The following is a 12,590-nucleotide window of genomic DNA, read 5'->3' as shown; positions in this document are numbered from 1 at the left end:
CTTCTTTCTTTGCGTGCACATTTGGGCGCATTATGCAAATATTCCCACATAGTGAGGTAGATATGTGGGGGCGTGTTAGAACGAGCCGTTTTAGGGGGGCGTGGCAGAGTCTTAACTTTGATAAAGAATATCTCTTTGGTTTTGAGACTTTAGTCTTTGCAACTTCAGGGATCTTATCTATGCACAATCAGCTTGTAACACTCCAAAGAGTAAGGAAAACTTGAAATCGCATCATATGACCCCTTTAAGATAAAAATTTAAATATTGATGTAGTAATTGAGGTATGGCTGCTGAAAATTCGGCTTTGCCTTCACAGGAATAAATTACATTTTAAAATATACTCATCTTTTTAAGTGGGAGAACTTGCACAATTGGTGGCTGACTAAATACTTTTTTTCCCCACTGTATATATGATGTACAAATGTTTACATTTTAGGCTTATCACCACTGCTGATGTATTTCTGACACATAATCGATTATCGAAATCCCCTTCGCTTGCAATTGTGAATCTAATCTAAAATCTTCTGCCCTTTGTGTTGCATCACAGAATCTTTCATCAGTGCAGCGTAAATACATCTAGCATTGCCTAGACTTTGAAGAGCTGAGTGCAGTTAGGATTATCAGTATCCAAACATCTGACAGTTATTATGCTTTGGATAGTTCACTCATCTTTGTGATCACAGTCGCTGTCCATTAGCAGAGAATAGACTGCGTCCAGATCTAAGGCTGCTGATTTCACAGTCAGCGTTTTTGTCTGAAGGCACATCTCCAGTTAACTGGTTTCAGGCACTATAACATCATGTCTAATGATCGAGAACAAATTCAAGTGAGCTTTAGACTTAGGTAATGTCTACTAATGAGTCATGACGTTTATGAATTAATCTACTCCTTTCAACATGCCATTTTTACTCTTTTCACCTACCTGCAAATGGTTTATAGTTGTCTCTGCATTTTTAAGCTGAGATAGGATAATTTTAACATAAAAATGATTTATGATTATGAATTTTAAGGTACTGTAGGAAGGTTATAAAACAGTTGCATCCAGTCTCAGTGATTCAGTGTGGTAGTATGCTAATACTTGAACACTTACTGCATGCTCAGTATTTATTTTCCGAGGTGCATACTTTTGGGTATAGTATAGTGAATAGGTACACAGCTAGAGTCTCTGTCTCCACAGTAGATTGAATTTGTACTAGTAAGAAAATGTAGATTGAAAACTGTTGTAGTTTTTAGCTGCAAACGAAGCGCTGATGCTGCACTGATTCAACCTCCGTCACAGTACAATGCCATTTAATAGCTGCATTGAAAACCCACTACAATCAGCTTTGCTCAGCTGCATTGAATCACATCATTAGAAACCATTAGAGAGGAAAATCTGTGTCACCTCACCATTCTAGCAGCTCAGTCCCTCTGGCTTCTCCAGAACTGATACATGTCACTATACTGTTCTCTCCTCATCTCATCAGTCCAGTGCAGGATTTCATGATTTATTACTCTCACAGCTTCCATGCTAATTTCCCTGGTAATGTGTCATGGAGTTAAAATGTAATATTCTCCAATAGTGTACACACAACTACTGCTGGTTGTTTGAAAGACTAAACTTCTTGATCAGAAATTACACTAAAATGATGCTCCACACCTGATTTTAAAGGCAAATGTCATAGTTTTTTGCTAAAGTCATGATGATGGATTGCTAAAGATTTTGGGAGATGATAAACCAGCATTTTTCACTTTTCAGCTATGTAAAATTTAAGTAATGTTGCTTGTTAGTTGTTTTCCTGTAAACACTTCTTTATTCCATCTGTGCTCATTCAGGCTCTTGAGCGTGCTGTGCTGTAACCTGGATTCTTTTCTTCTGCTGGAGTCTCAGTATAACCTCTCTGAGTTACTGCTGCAGGGTCAGAGGGACAATGTCACAGAACCGCCCACAGGTGAAGGGTGAGTGACCGTCTCTCACTTTCCTGCATTCCCTTGAATGTAGTTCAGCACGACACACTAATTCAGAGTCAACCAACAGTCACTTTCCAAAAGTAATAGATTTAAAAAAAACTGTTGTTTTTTTTTCATTTACCATAGGCTTAGATCATTTGAATTAACAATGTGAGCATACTGTAGATACAGTATATATTGATTTTGTATATTGTTTGTTTATACTGGCTTCATCATCTTCAGGGAATTCATCATTGATGGGCCGTCTGTGGAAAGAAACCATATCCTTGTTCGAATTGGTACAGTTGGTGGCCCGTCTGAGAGGAGACTTCCTCCCAGAGCCCTGCAGAAAGTGAGAGCATCTCCTTTTTTCCTTATCTATTGTATGTGTAGAACAATAAACTGTGTTGAGTTGATCATGTTGTAGATATAGTACCACGGAAGCAAAGTGTCACCAGATGTAATTTGGTTGCAATACACACGATTTTTTATTTTACCATTTAAAAGCAGTTTTATACTGGATATTCAGTTAGGAAAAAGTTTTGTGAAGTGAGATTTAATCTGTTATTCAATGCAGGATGCTTTTCACAATTTTGCGGTCATTGTAACTGTCCCCAGTTAATATTCTAATTTTAGATGCCTTCTCTACATCCCATGTTTTGAATATAAGAAACATAAATAGAGTCTAATATATCAGTATTCATATATCAACATAATCTCCATGGAGGGGTTTACTGCTGCTTTGGCTAGTGGTCGACCGATATATCGGCCCATATTGGGCATTTTTTTAAATATCGACATCGACCGATAAGTCTTCCTGTTTGAGGCGGGACTTTTATTTTGACGGCGCTGAGAACGGCAGCGCCTGAGCACACAGTGCTCACATTCTCCCTCTTGTTCGCTGTCGACCTTATGGATAGAAGTCTGTCTAATAATCAGATAGAACGGTTAAACAAAGGAATTAAAATGTATACAAAAAGTCTTATAACGATTGCTTTTATATTATTAGTAATAGAAAGGCAAACATTATAATACTTTCTTGTTTGCTGTCAGCATTCAGCAAATACGCATTTATATCATTTAAACAAATCTTTGAATGACTAATGAACATCTCATTTCAAAAACCTTGCAAACTTAGTCGAATCCAGCTGTGAGATCTTATGAGTGTGCGTTTGTATCCTGCGTGATCGCGTGTACTCTGCAGGACGGTCGATCCGTGCGAATTGAATGCGGACCGGAGGAGAGTTCAGCTTCACTGTAGATGCGCGATCAACAAACTTTAAACTCGTGATTTTAAATTATGCTGCGCTTTATGCATTTGCCCACTGTCATATTCATGTCATTTTCACTGTGCTGTATGTAAAATTAGTGTTACCTTGGCTTTATTTGAAAAAATATGATTAATGCACACACACTTCCCAGAATACTGAGTGCCCTGTTGGTTACAGTGTTTACTTTTTAATTATAGTTGTATTAAATATTTATTTATTTGTAAAAAATACTTTGTCATCTAAATAAGTATGTTTATTTAACACATTTATTTTTGAATCAATTTTCGAATGATTTCCAATTTCTTAAATATTAATTAAAATAAATAAAATTATATCGGCTTTATATCGGCCATCGACCACCCTGCTTTCCAAGATATCGGCATCGGCTGTCAAAAAAACAATATCGGTCGACCACTAGCTTTGGCAGTTGCTTATGTAGATTGTATTTCAGATGTCTCAGGAATCATGCGAGGAAACAAATATCATGCTTCTAAAAAGAGCTTTGCCGATAAAGCCTCTGTTGTAATGTAAAGAGATTTGTAAACATTTTGGTGCTCAAAAATGTTTCTTATTATTTTCAATGTTGAAAACCGCTGCTTAACCTAACTTTTTTTGCAACACATTAAATATCAGTTCAACAGAATATGCCAAAATTACATTGTACAGGGTGTCAGCGGGTCCTTAAAATGTCTTAAAATGTCTTAAATAACGTTGTCCTAATATAAGGCCTTAAAAAGTCTTAAAATGTCTTAAATTCGTATTCGATGGGTCTTAATTATTTTTGGTCTCATTACCGCTAAAATATCTTCAGTCTGATGGACCTAATGACTTTACAATCATTGGACAGACCGAAGATTTTTTCTTCCCGCGGTAAGTTACTGCGTCATCAGAGAGAACTGCAGTAAGTTAGCAGAATACAAGCTTTGTCTCGAGACTTCAGAACAAATGAGCGTGACACACATAAACAAAAATTGCCATATACAAATGTGATATTGATTTTTTACAACAGTTCAATAAACTAGAAGTTTTATTAAGAGACTTACGTTTTAGACACCATATTGCCTATTTCGCCAACAAAAATAATTCCAAACAAAGCCACAGCGCTGTTTTGCGTCTCTGAGCAACATGACGGTGTTTCGTTCCTGAATGAATCAACCGTTTAAATGATTCTGTTCAATCGCAATGACTCACTTAACAGGGACTTACTGCCACCTACTGGCAGTTTTAATTTTACATTTAAAGCATCTTTTCATTTTTTTAATTATTTCAAATATCAGTATTCAGTGTTTTATGTTTAATATATCAAAACATTATTTATGCATTTGTAACTGCAGGTTAAATGCATTCATGTTCTGCATTAAACAGTGTGTAAACACATCTAAATGCCACTTCAGATGCAGCTTATGTCTGGATTGCAAAGATGAATTTTGTTGAGTCTTATTCTTATTCACTGATTAAATGTAAGAATTTGACTCAAAAGATAATGCACACTTATAGAAAAATGGCTTTATAAAGGTAAAATGCCCATAAAAGGTAAAAATCTATTTAAACTTATCTGACCACCACACAGAATATGATGAATATCAAAAACTTTAACAGTCAGCTGTCCGTGAAAGTCCTTAAGATACCAGCATGATAACACACTTAATCAGTTGAATGAATGACTCGATACTCACTCATTAAGTGACTTACCGTCACTTACTGGTAGTTTAGTTGAGAAGTTTGTTGAAAAGTATGCATTTTTCCCCTCAACATTTCTTATTTGTATATTCATAAATGCATTTAAAACATTAATCTCATAACATTATTTATTGCAGTTGTAATTATTGTTATTTGCAGTGTAAATTATTTAATCTGACTGGTAGCAGCTCTATAGTGTATATTGAATTTATTGATCAATTGTAATAATTTGACATGTAAGATGATGCATACATTTAAAAAGGTTAAAAATAGGCCTTTGTAAAGGTAAATATACGGATTTAAGTATGTAAAAGCTGATAGAACACTGATGAAAATATTGTTTCAGAATAAATTGTTTACTCCACCAAAAATCTCAGTGATGCAGTTATTTTGTGGGGATATTTTGTATGGAATATTGTCTGCTGACATGAAAAGTTCACTGTATATCATAGTAATAAATACCATTTATTACAGCATTGATCTTTTGTTTTCTTTTAAATTTATACACATTAAATATTACATATATGTATGTAATAAAATGTGTATTTCCATTACAGGTGGAAATTTACAGGTCTTAAATTTCATATAAGGTGGTATTAAAAAGGTTTTAAAAAGTCTTAAATTTAACTTGTTCATGTCTACAGAAACCCTGATTGTACAATGTTATGTTATATACATTAATAGCTTAACAGTTAATAAAAACATGAGATTTCGCCTCCTGTAGCTTAAAAAATAATAATAGGAAACCACAGTATACCATATTTATGGAAAGTGTCCCATCTGTCCCTTAGGGGAATGACCCTTACCCATGGCCAATGGTGTCTACGTACCCCCTGCCTAAATATTACATCTTTGACGTGCCCAAGACTCTCCGCACTAAACAGGGTAAGAACAATCTGTTTAAAGCATTAGATCCTACTATACATACGTGTTATGTGATATTTTTGTAATTTATGAAAGCAATTCTCTTATTTAACCATTAGATTAATTCAGTGTTTTACATGGTTCTTCTCCGTAGTAACTTCAAGGACACATTCTCTCTTTATGACAGACTCATTTCTCTTCTTTACTGTTACAGCGATACATCTTTATTTCAATGTGACAGCTTTTTCCAGCTCAATAAATAGAGACTAGAGGTTCTTAACGCCTAGAAAACACTCTTCCTTTAGGAAGAAGCATCAGTATGTGGATGAAGGCCTATTCAGTGCCTCAGTGGTGTTTATTTCGGCCTGTCTTTAAATGTTAGGCTTGAGACAGTATATTGTTATTTTGAAGGCCAAGAAGTTATACAGTTAGTAGTTACAAGTCAGAGTCACAGATTGCCATAGGGCATGTAATCAGTAAATTAATTTGTTGTGTACTGTGTTCAAATGTTTTTGCCTGAAGACAATAATTTTGACTTAAAAATGAGCACTGTGCCTGTTCTCAGAGTCAGAGATCAGTGCTTTCTTGGCCTCGTCTAAAGAAACAGAGAGAGATGCTAGCTGGATGGATGACTGCAGGAGACAGTTCTGCAAGATCATGGCTACAAAGTCAAACACTCTCACTGGATACGGTATGACCCACATTCAGCTCTGTTTGAAATTCACAGCAAGATGCCCAGCTTCTCTAATCTTATACTGAAGTTTTACTGCATTTAAAGGGGTCAAAATGAGAAATCAGATATCTGTTTAAAACAATATGTTTGCCCGGTCACTGTGAGGTAATAAGGATGAAGTAGGATAACTACTAAGAGGGTCTCACAGACCCTTCTTCTTAACGCCAGAAGAATGAACAATATCCTTTTCAGCAGCTATCCTATTCTACTACTATCCTATTCTTTTCAGCAGCAAATTTCAGAGCAAATTGTTTCGTGATCCTGTCATAATTGAATGCAGGATTTGCAAAGAGGCTGTTGATGAAAGACGGGGCAGCACAAACTATATTGAGTTTGACAGCAAAGCCACAGCTCGTGAGTCAGTGTTGTTCTCATTTCACATGCAAAGAGAGCATTTACATTGATGACCTAAAGGCACAACAGCACAAAACGGCCTGTTTAATTTTAAGGGTCAGAGAGATAGTGGAAAATAGTCATAAAAAACTCAATTATGACTGCTTTGGCAAATTAAAAGTGGGCTGGAGGAAACGCAAATAAAATGATAAAAAATGTATGATATGACCCTTTTAAATTCAAAACAGCTCTGTTGCATTATATGTTCCAACTTTTATTTATTTTGGAAAAGAAAACTTATAAATTTATGTATTCAGGATCTCTAATTCTGAAAGATCAGTTTCTGTAAATTCAGAATAGATTGTTTACAATATGAAGTGCACACTTGCTTTTTTGTAGACCAAAGTTATTTGCATTTATGGTCTTATTCCTTGAAATTTACCTTCTGATTTCCACAGAAATGAAAGACAATTATTTTTTCAGCATATTAATAACAGAGCTGTAAAACCCTTTGAATGTGTGTGTTTTCGGGATTAAAGTAGTAAAATATTTCAAGGACTTTGTTCTATTGTGAATGTTTACCATTGGCCAGTGTCTTAGTACATGCTGTTACTGTATGCCTGCCCATGTCTGATTCAGTGTTACTCTGTGTTAGGCTTTTCTGTCTTAATTAAAGTGATATTCAAGTAACAGACACTCAGTGTATTTTCTCGCTGTGCAGCCTGAGTTTTAAGCATTGTTGGAGTTATGCATTTCAACAAACAGGAAAATACATGCAACACTAAAGAAATGAGATTACAAGTAAACTTTTTCATGAAAGATCTGTATTTAAACTCTGTGTACTGTAGCTCAAGACATTCTTTGATTTGTCTAGCATCCGCTCCTTATATGAAAGAGGCTCTTTTGCTGGAGATTTGAGGTTTGATTCAAAGGAAATTGCCTTGACGGTTCACATATCTTTTCTCTCACAGTTCTTGCGGATTTGTTGGAGAGGGTCGTGCTGCATCTCTCGTCTTCATCCACCGACTGCTTCTTTCCACCGGCAGAATATAAAGGTCAGCCAACAGCACTTTAATGTTTAATGAAAGGATTTTTTTTTTATTTATGTGACCAATTTGCAGACAGCTAACAGAGACATCATTCACTTCCGAGGGTGTATATGGAATAAAAAACACGCAAGGGTATATATGAATATACCTTTGTGTATCATAGTCCTGCTTCTCATAACTATACATTAAACATTATATATTTTCTGATTGAAGGTGAAAAATTTGTATTCTGCTTGAAACTTTCTGCATCCCACCTGGTTAGGACATGATGTTAGTTCACCATGGTATGCTCATTGTAAAAATCCATCTGGACGAGATTTGTCAGCTTTCCATTCACGCAAGCAGAATTATTTAAACCCTCTGTGGGGTTTTCATTTATTAAACATAATGGTTCTCAGAAATAAAATTGGTCATGCTCTTTTGTTTAAATCCCAGCTGCAAGGAATATCTTCTGGCTTGTGCTTGAGTAGTGTGACCACTTCAAAAGAATGATTTGACAAAATTCACACCCCTCTCTCAACCTATTATTGTTTTAATATTTATAATAAACCTTGAAATTTATGATTATTTTGCTTTGTATTTGACTTCATGACATCAATTAAACATCTTTCAAAACGTCTACCCTCTCAAAACAGAGTTAAAGTTTTCATACTTTGAAAGTCTTTGATAACTCGTTTTTAAGTATGGTGAGGGTCAGGGGCCAGTTAACTCTGGAGATTATTAGTGGTTTGGGTTCTGGTAAGCTTGTGAACTTTTAATTTAATGACAAGCATCTTTCATTTATGAAGTCCGGAGTCGGAGACTACGAGTGAAAATGTTTCTCTTTTTTTAAATACTTTTAGTAAATATTGAGTTTACTATAGAAAGAAGACATGAAATGCAGCTTCTGGGTAAAGTGATAGATTAATTGATGATAATTTACAAAAATCAATCAGACTTCTCAATCCCCAAAACTTCCCAAATAGGATATATGGGTATATGTATGGATGCCTGACATGGTAAGTATTATGGTGTCATGTTACTTTAGCATTCGTTTCCCCCTTTCGTCTGCCTCTAGGTTTGTATCCTCCCCTCTCATTTAGCAGAGGAGTAGGGGTGAGTTGTCACACTTCATCTCACTTAGCCGTTCATGTCATAATCGCTGACTGATGTGAGCAGCAAGGAAGTATGATTTGTCATTCCGCCTAAACCCTTCTCTCCTATTGGTTCATTTGCCAGCCAGTCAAGACCAGTCAATTCACAAGGTGCACATCTATCTGCATTATGTCATCATTACAATCCTGACATTGTTGTTATATTAATGAGGATGGAGGAATGGCCCCATAATTATATCAGTGGGCCCATTTCCGTCTCACCAAGGGCATTCACTCAATTAAGGCCATTCTTAAGCATGATGAATGTAGATCACGCAGCTGATGTTGATTTGTGGGTAAGCCGATGCTGAAATTAAAATGTATTATTTAACAGCACATTTTGCAGTGCTCTTTTGCTACTCTGTGCTCCATTTACTGAAATTAAATGGGTATTTGAAGAGGAGGTGCAAATGGGATGTAATTTATTTATTTATTTATTTTTGGGTTTCAGTGGTGGACCACAGTGTAAAGACTCGAAGCCTGTCGTCTGTGGAGCAGTTAGGTGTGGGGATATCCCTCAGGTAATATGCCATATCCAGGCTAAACTTAATGTTAGGGTTTGTGAATCAACTTTGAAGTCCTTTGTTAAAACACTAATGTATACTTAAAAAAATGTTTTACAATAGAAATGTATTATTATGTATTGTATACAGGGTCTTAAAAAGTTTTAATTCTCCCTTTCACAAATGAAGGTCTTAAAAAGGTCTTACATCGAAGCAGAAAGTCTCAAATTCATAGTCATGGCATTAAATGTTGCATGCATGCACTGCAAAAAATAACATTAAAAGTGAACATAATGAAGTGATGCTTGAAACAAGAACAAACATCTGTCAATGAGGTATGAAAACTTGTTTTCCTTTTGAATTATTTATTAGCCCATTGGCAGATTACTCTCTTTATGTTGATCAATTTCTCAGACGTTTTATTTGAAGTTGTTTTGCTTCTGAAATAAATGTATCTATTGGAAAACAAGACAAAAATATGGAGGAAGAACAGCACTTCTTACACTGATCAGAATGTACAGTAAACGTTATTTTCATATTCTGGTTAAGCTTTTTTTTTTTTTTGTTAAATTAATTTAAAAAGTAATGAAAACCTGTTTAAAAATCATTCTTAAATTTGCCTTCATAAAACATGCAGAAACATTATATTACAGAAATATATACATTATATACAGAAATATTATATTACATTTATTTTTTATTTTATTATCATCATCATGAAAGTAAAATATTAATATTATTATTAATAAATATGTATTTTACTTTAAAAATGTTCAGATATTTGTGCTGGAAGACAGGACAAAAATACTGCTTAGGAAAGTGATTTTTGCAGCGTGAATATTCCGAAATTATTTCAGCTTCACTGAAAGCCACTGGCATTCTGCGGTATGTCAGCACACTAGTTAAACTCAATATGAACCCATTTAGATATTTTGTCTTAAGGCAATCCACAATGACTGTAATCAGGCAATGCATTCTAGTGCTCAGCACATTGGGATAATTGTAACTCTCTGTTAACCCAGGGTGTCCGCGGGTCCTTAAAGTCTTAAAATGTCTTAAATAACGTTTTCCTAATATAAGGCCTTAAAAAGTCTTAAAATGTCTTAAATTCGGATTCGATGGGTCTTAAATATTTTTGGTCTCATTACCTCTAAAATATCTTAAGTCTGACGGACCTAATGACTTTACAATCATTGGAAAGACCGAAGATTTTTTCTTCCCCGCGGTAAGTTACTGCGTCATCAGAGAGAATTGCAGTAAGTTAGCAGAATACAGAATACAAGCTTGCGCTGCTGAGGCTCACTCTGTTTGTCTCGAGACTTCAGAACAAATGAGCGTGACACACACAAACTCAGAAGAAACACACTGAGGTCAAAATTCAAAATGTTTAGTTTATTCATAGAAGCTGATATCGTCCTCTTTTGGAAGACCAAACAAAGTAGTTTCGCTTTCACAACGAAACACACAGCGGCCTAGCGCGAGCGAAAGCCCCGGCTTACCGTGAGCTGAAGCCGGGCAAGAGTGAGCTGAGGCGGCGGGGGCGAGAACGGCGGTCCCGGCGAAGGAGCGGTGAAAACGGTGAAAGCCGATCCGGCGATCCACAGCACTAAGTTGATGTATTTCCTCAGCAACCAGCACGGATCAGCTCCAGGCATGACGAAGGGATATCGTCCTCGTTTGGAAGACCAAACAAAGTAGTTTCGCTTTCACAACGAAACACACAGCGTCTGCAGGCCATGGCGGCGGCGGCGGCAACAACAATACTACAGCGAGAATAAAAGTTACACCTTCTTTCTTTGCGTGAACATTTGGGCGGCGTTAATGCAAATCTTCCCACATAGTGAGGTAGATATGTGGGGGCGTGTTCGAACGAGCCGTTTTAGGGGGGTGTGGCTGAATCTTAATTTTTATAAAGAATGTCTCTTTGGATTTGAGACTTTAGTCTTTGCAAATTTACAGATCTTCTTTATGCACCAAGAGCTTGTAACACTCCAAAGAGAAAGGAAAAAATTAAATCTCATCATATGACCCCTTTAAATAACACCATGACAAGTGAACTATTTTACTCAATATTCTCACGACGCAAAACAAACATTCAAAACACCTATAGAGTGCACGCATTACGTGAAGTCTAGTGCGCGTGCGCATTTGCAGTGCGCTCTGCCTGATCACTGCATGATTCAGTCTATTAAAATACATTCAGAATGATCACAAATTCAAGACATGGGGGCAGAAAATGTCTATATTTATACCACTTCATATAGTTAATCAAGTTCACACGGAAGAGTGCCTTTTATATTTACAAATATCAGTATTCAATATTTTATGTTTAATATATCAAAACATTATTTATGCATTTGTAACTGCAGGTTAAATGCATTCATGTTCTGCATTAAACAGTGTGTAAACACATCTAAATGCCACTTCAGATGCAGCTTATGTCTGGATTGCAAAGATTAATTTTGTTGATACTGATTTCATTTGCTTGGTAACAGCCCAAATGTCTTATTATTCTTATTCATTGATTAAATGTAAGAATTTGACTCAAAAGATAATGCACACTTATAGAAAAATGGCTTTATAAAAGTAAAAAGCCCATAAAAGGTAAAATCCATTTAAACTTATTGGAAAAGATTAATTTCTATCTGACCACCACACAGAATATGAAGAATATCAAAAACTTTAGCAGTCAGCTGTCCACGAAAGTCCTTAAGATACCAGCATGATAACACACTTAATCAGTTGAATGAATGACTCAATACTCGCTCATTAAGTGACTTACCGTCACTTACTGGTAGTTTAGTTGAGAAGTTTGTTGAAAAGTATGCATTTTTCCCCTCAACATTTCTTATTTGTCTGCTCATTAATGCATTTAAAACATTAATCTCTTAACATTATTTATTGCCGTTGTAATTATTGTTCTTTGCAGTGTAAATTATTTAATCTGACTGGTAGCAGCTCTATAGTGTATATTGAATTTATTGATAAATTGTAATAATTTGACATGTAAGATGATGCATACATCTAAAAAGGTTAAAAATAGGCCTTTGTAAAGGTAAATATGCAGATTTAAGTATGTAAAAGCTGATAGAACA

At 35.6% G+C, this 12,590-nt stretch overlaps 1 protein-coding gene across 1 annotated transcript in view; it reads left to right on the top strand.

Annotated features, from left to right (window-relative positions):
* Positions 1-12,590, top strand: part of LOC107602184 (protein broad-minded) — a 52,960-nt gene that overhangs the window by 21,523 nt on the left and 18,847 nt on the right. The window contains exons 24-29 of the mRNA XM_016294612.1: positions 1,816-1,938; positions 2,173-2,281; positions 5,672-5,765; positions 6,310-6,435; positions 7,782-7,865; positions 9,444-9,513. Coding sequence (XP_016150098.1) covers positions 1,816-1,938; positions 2,173-2,281; positions 5,672-5,765; positions 6,310-6,435; positions 7,782-7,865; positions 9,444-9,513 — 606 coding nt within the window. The remainder of the gene's footprint in view (positions 1-1,815; positions 1,939-2,172; positions 2,282-5,671; positions 5,766-6,309; positions 6,436-7,781; positions 7,866-9,443; positions 9,514-12,590) is intronic.

Source organism: Sinocyclocheilus grahami, unplaced genomic scaffold (assembly GCF_001515645.1).
Source record: "Sinocyclocheilus grahami isolate Dianchi unplaced genomic scaffold, SAMN03320097.WGS_v1.1 scaffold321.1, whole genome shotgun sequence".
Classification (NCBI taxonomy): domain Eukaryota; kingdom Metazoa; phylum Chordata; class Actinopteri; order Cypriniformes; family Cyprinidae; genus Sinocyclocheilus; species Sinocyclocheilus grahami.
Note: the sequence above shows the minus strand (reverse complement) of the source record. Positions and strands in the feature narration are given on the sequence as shown.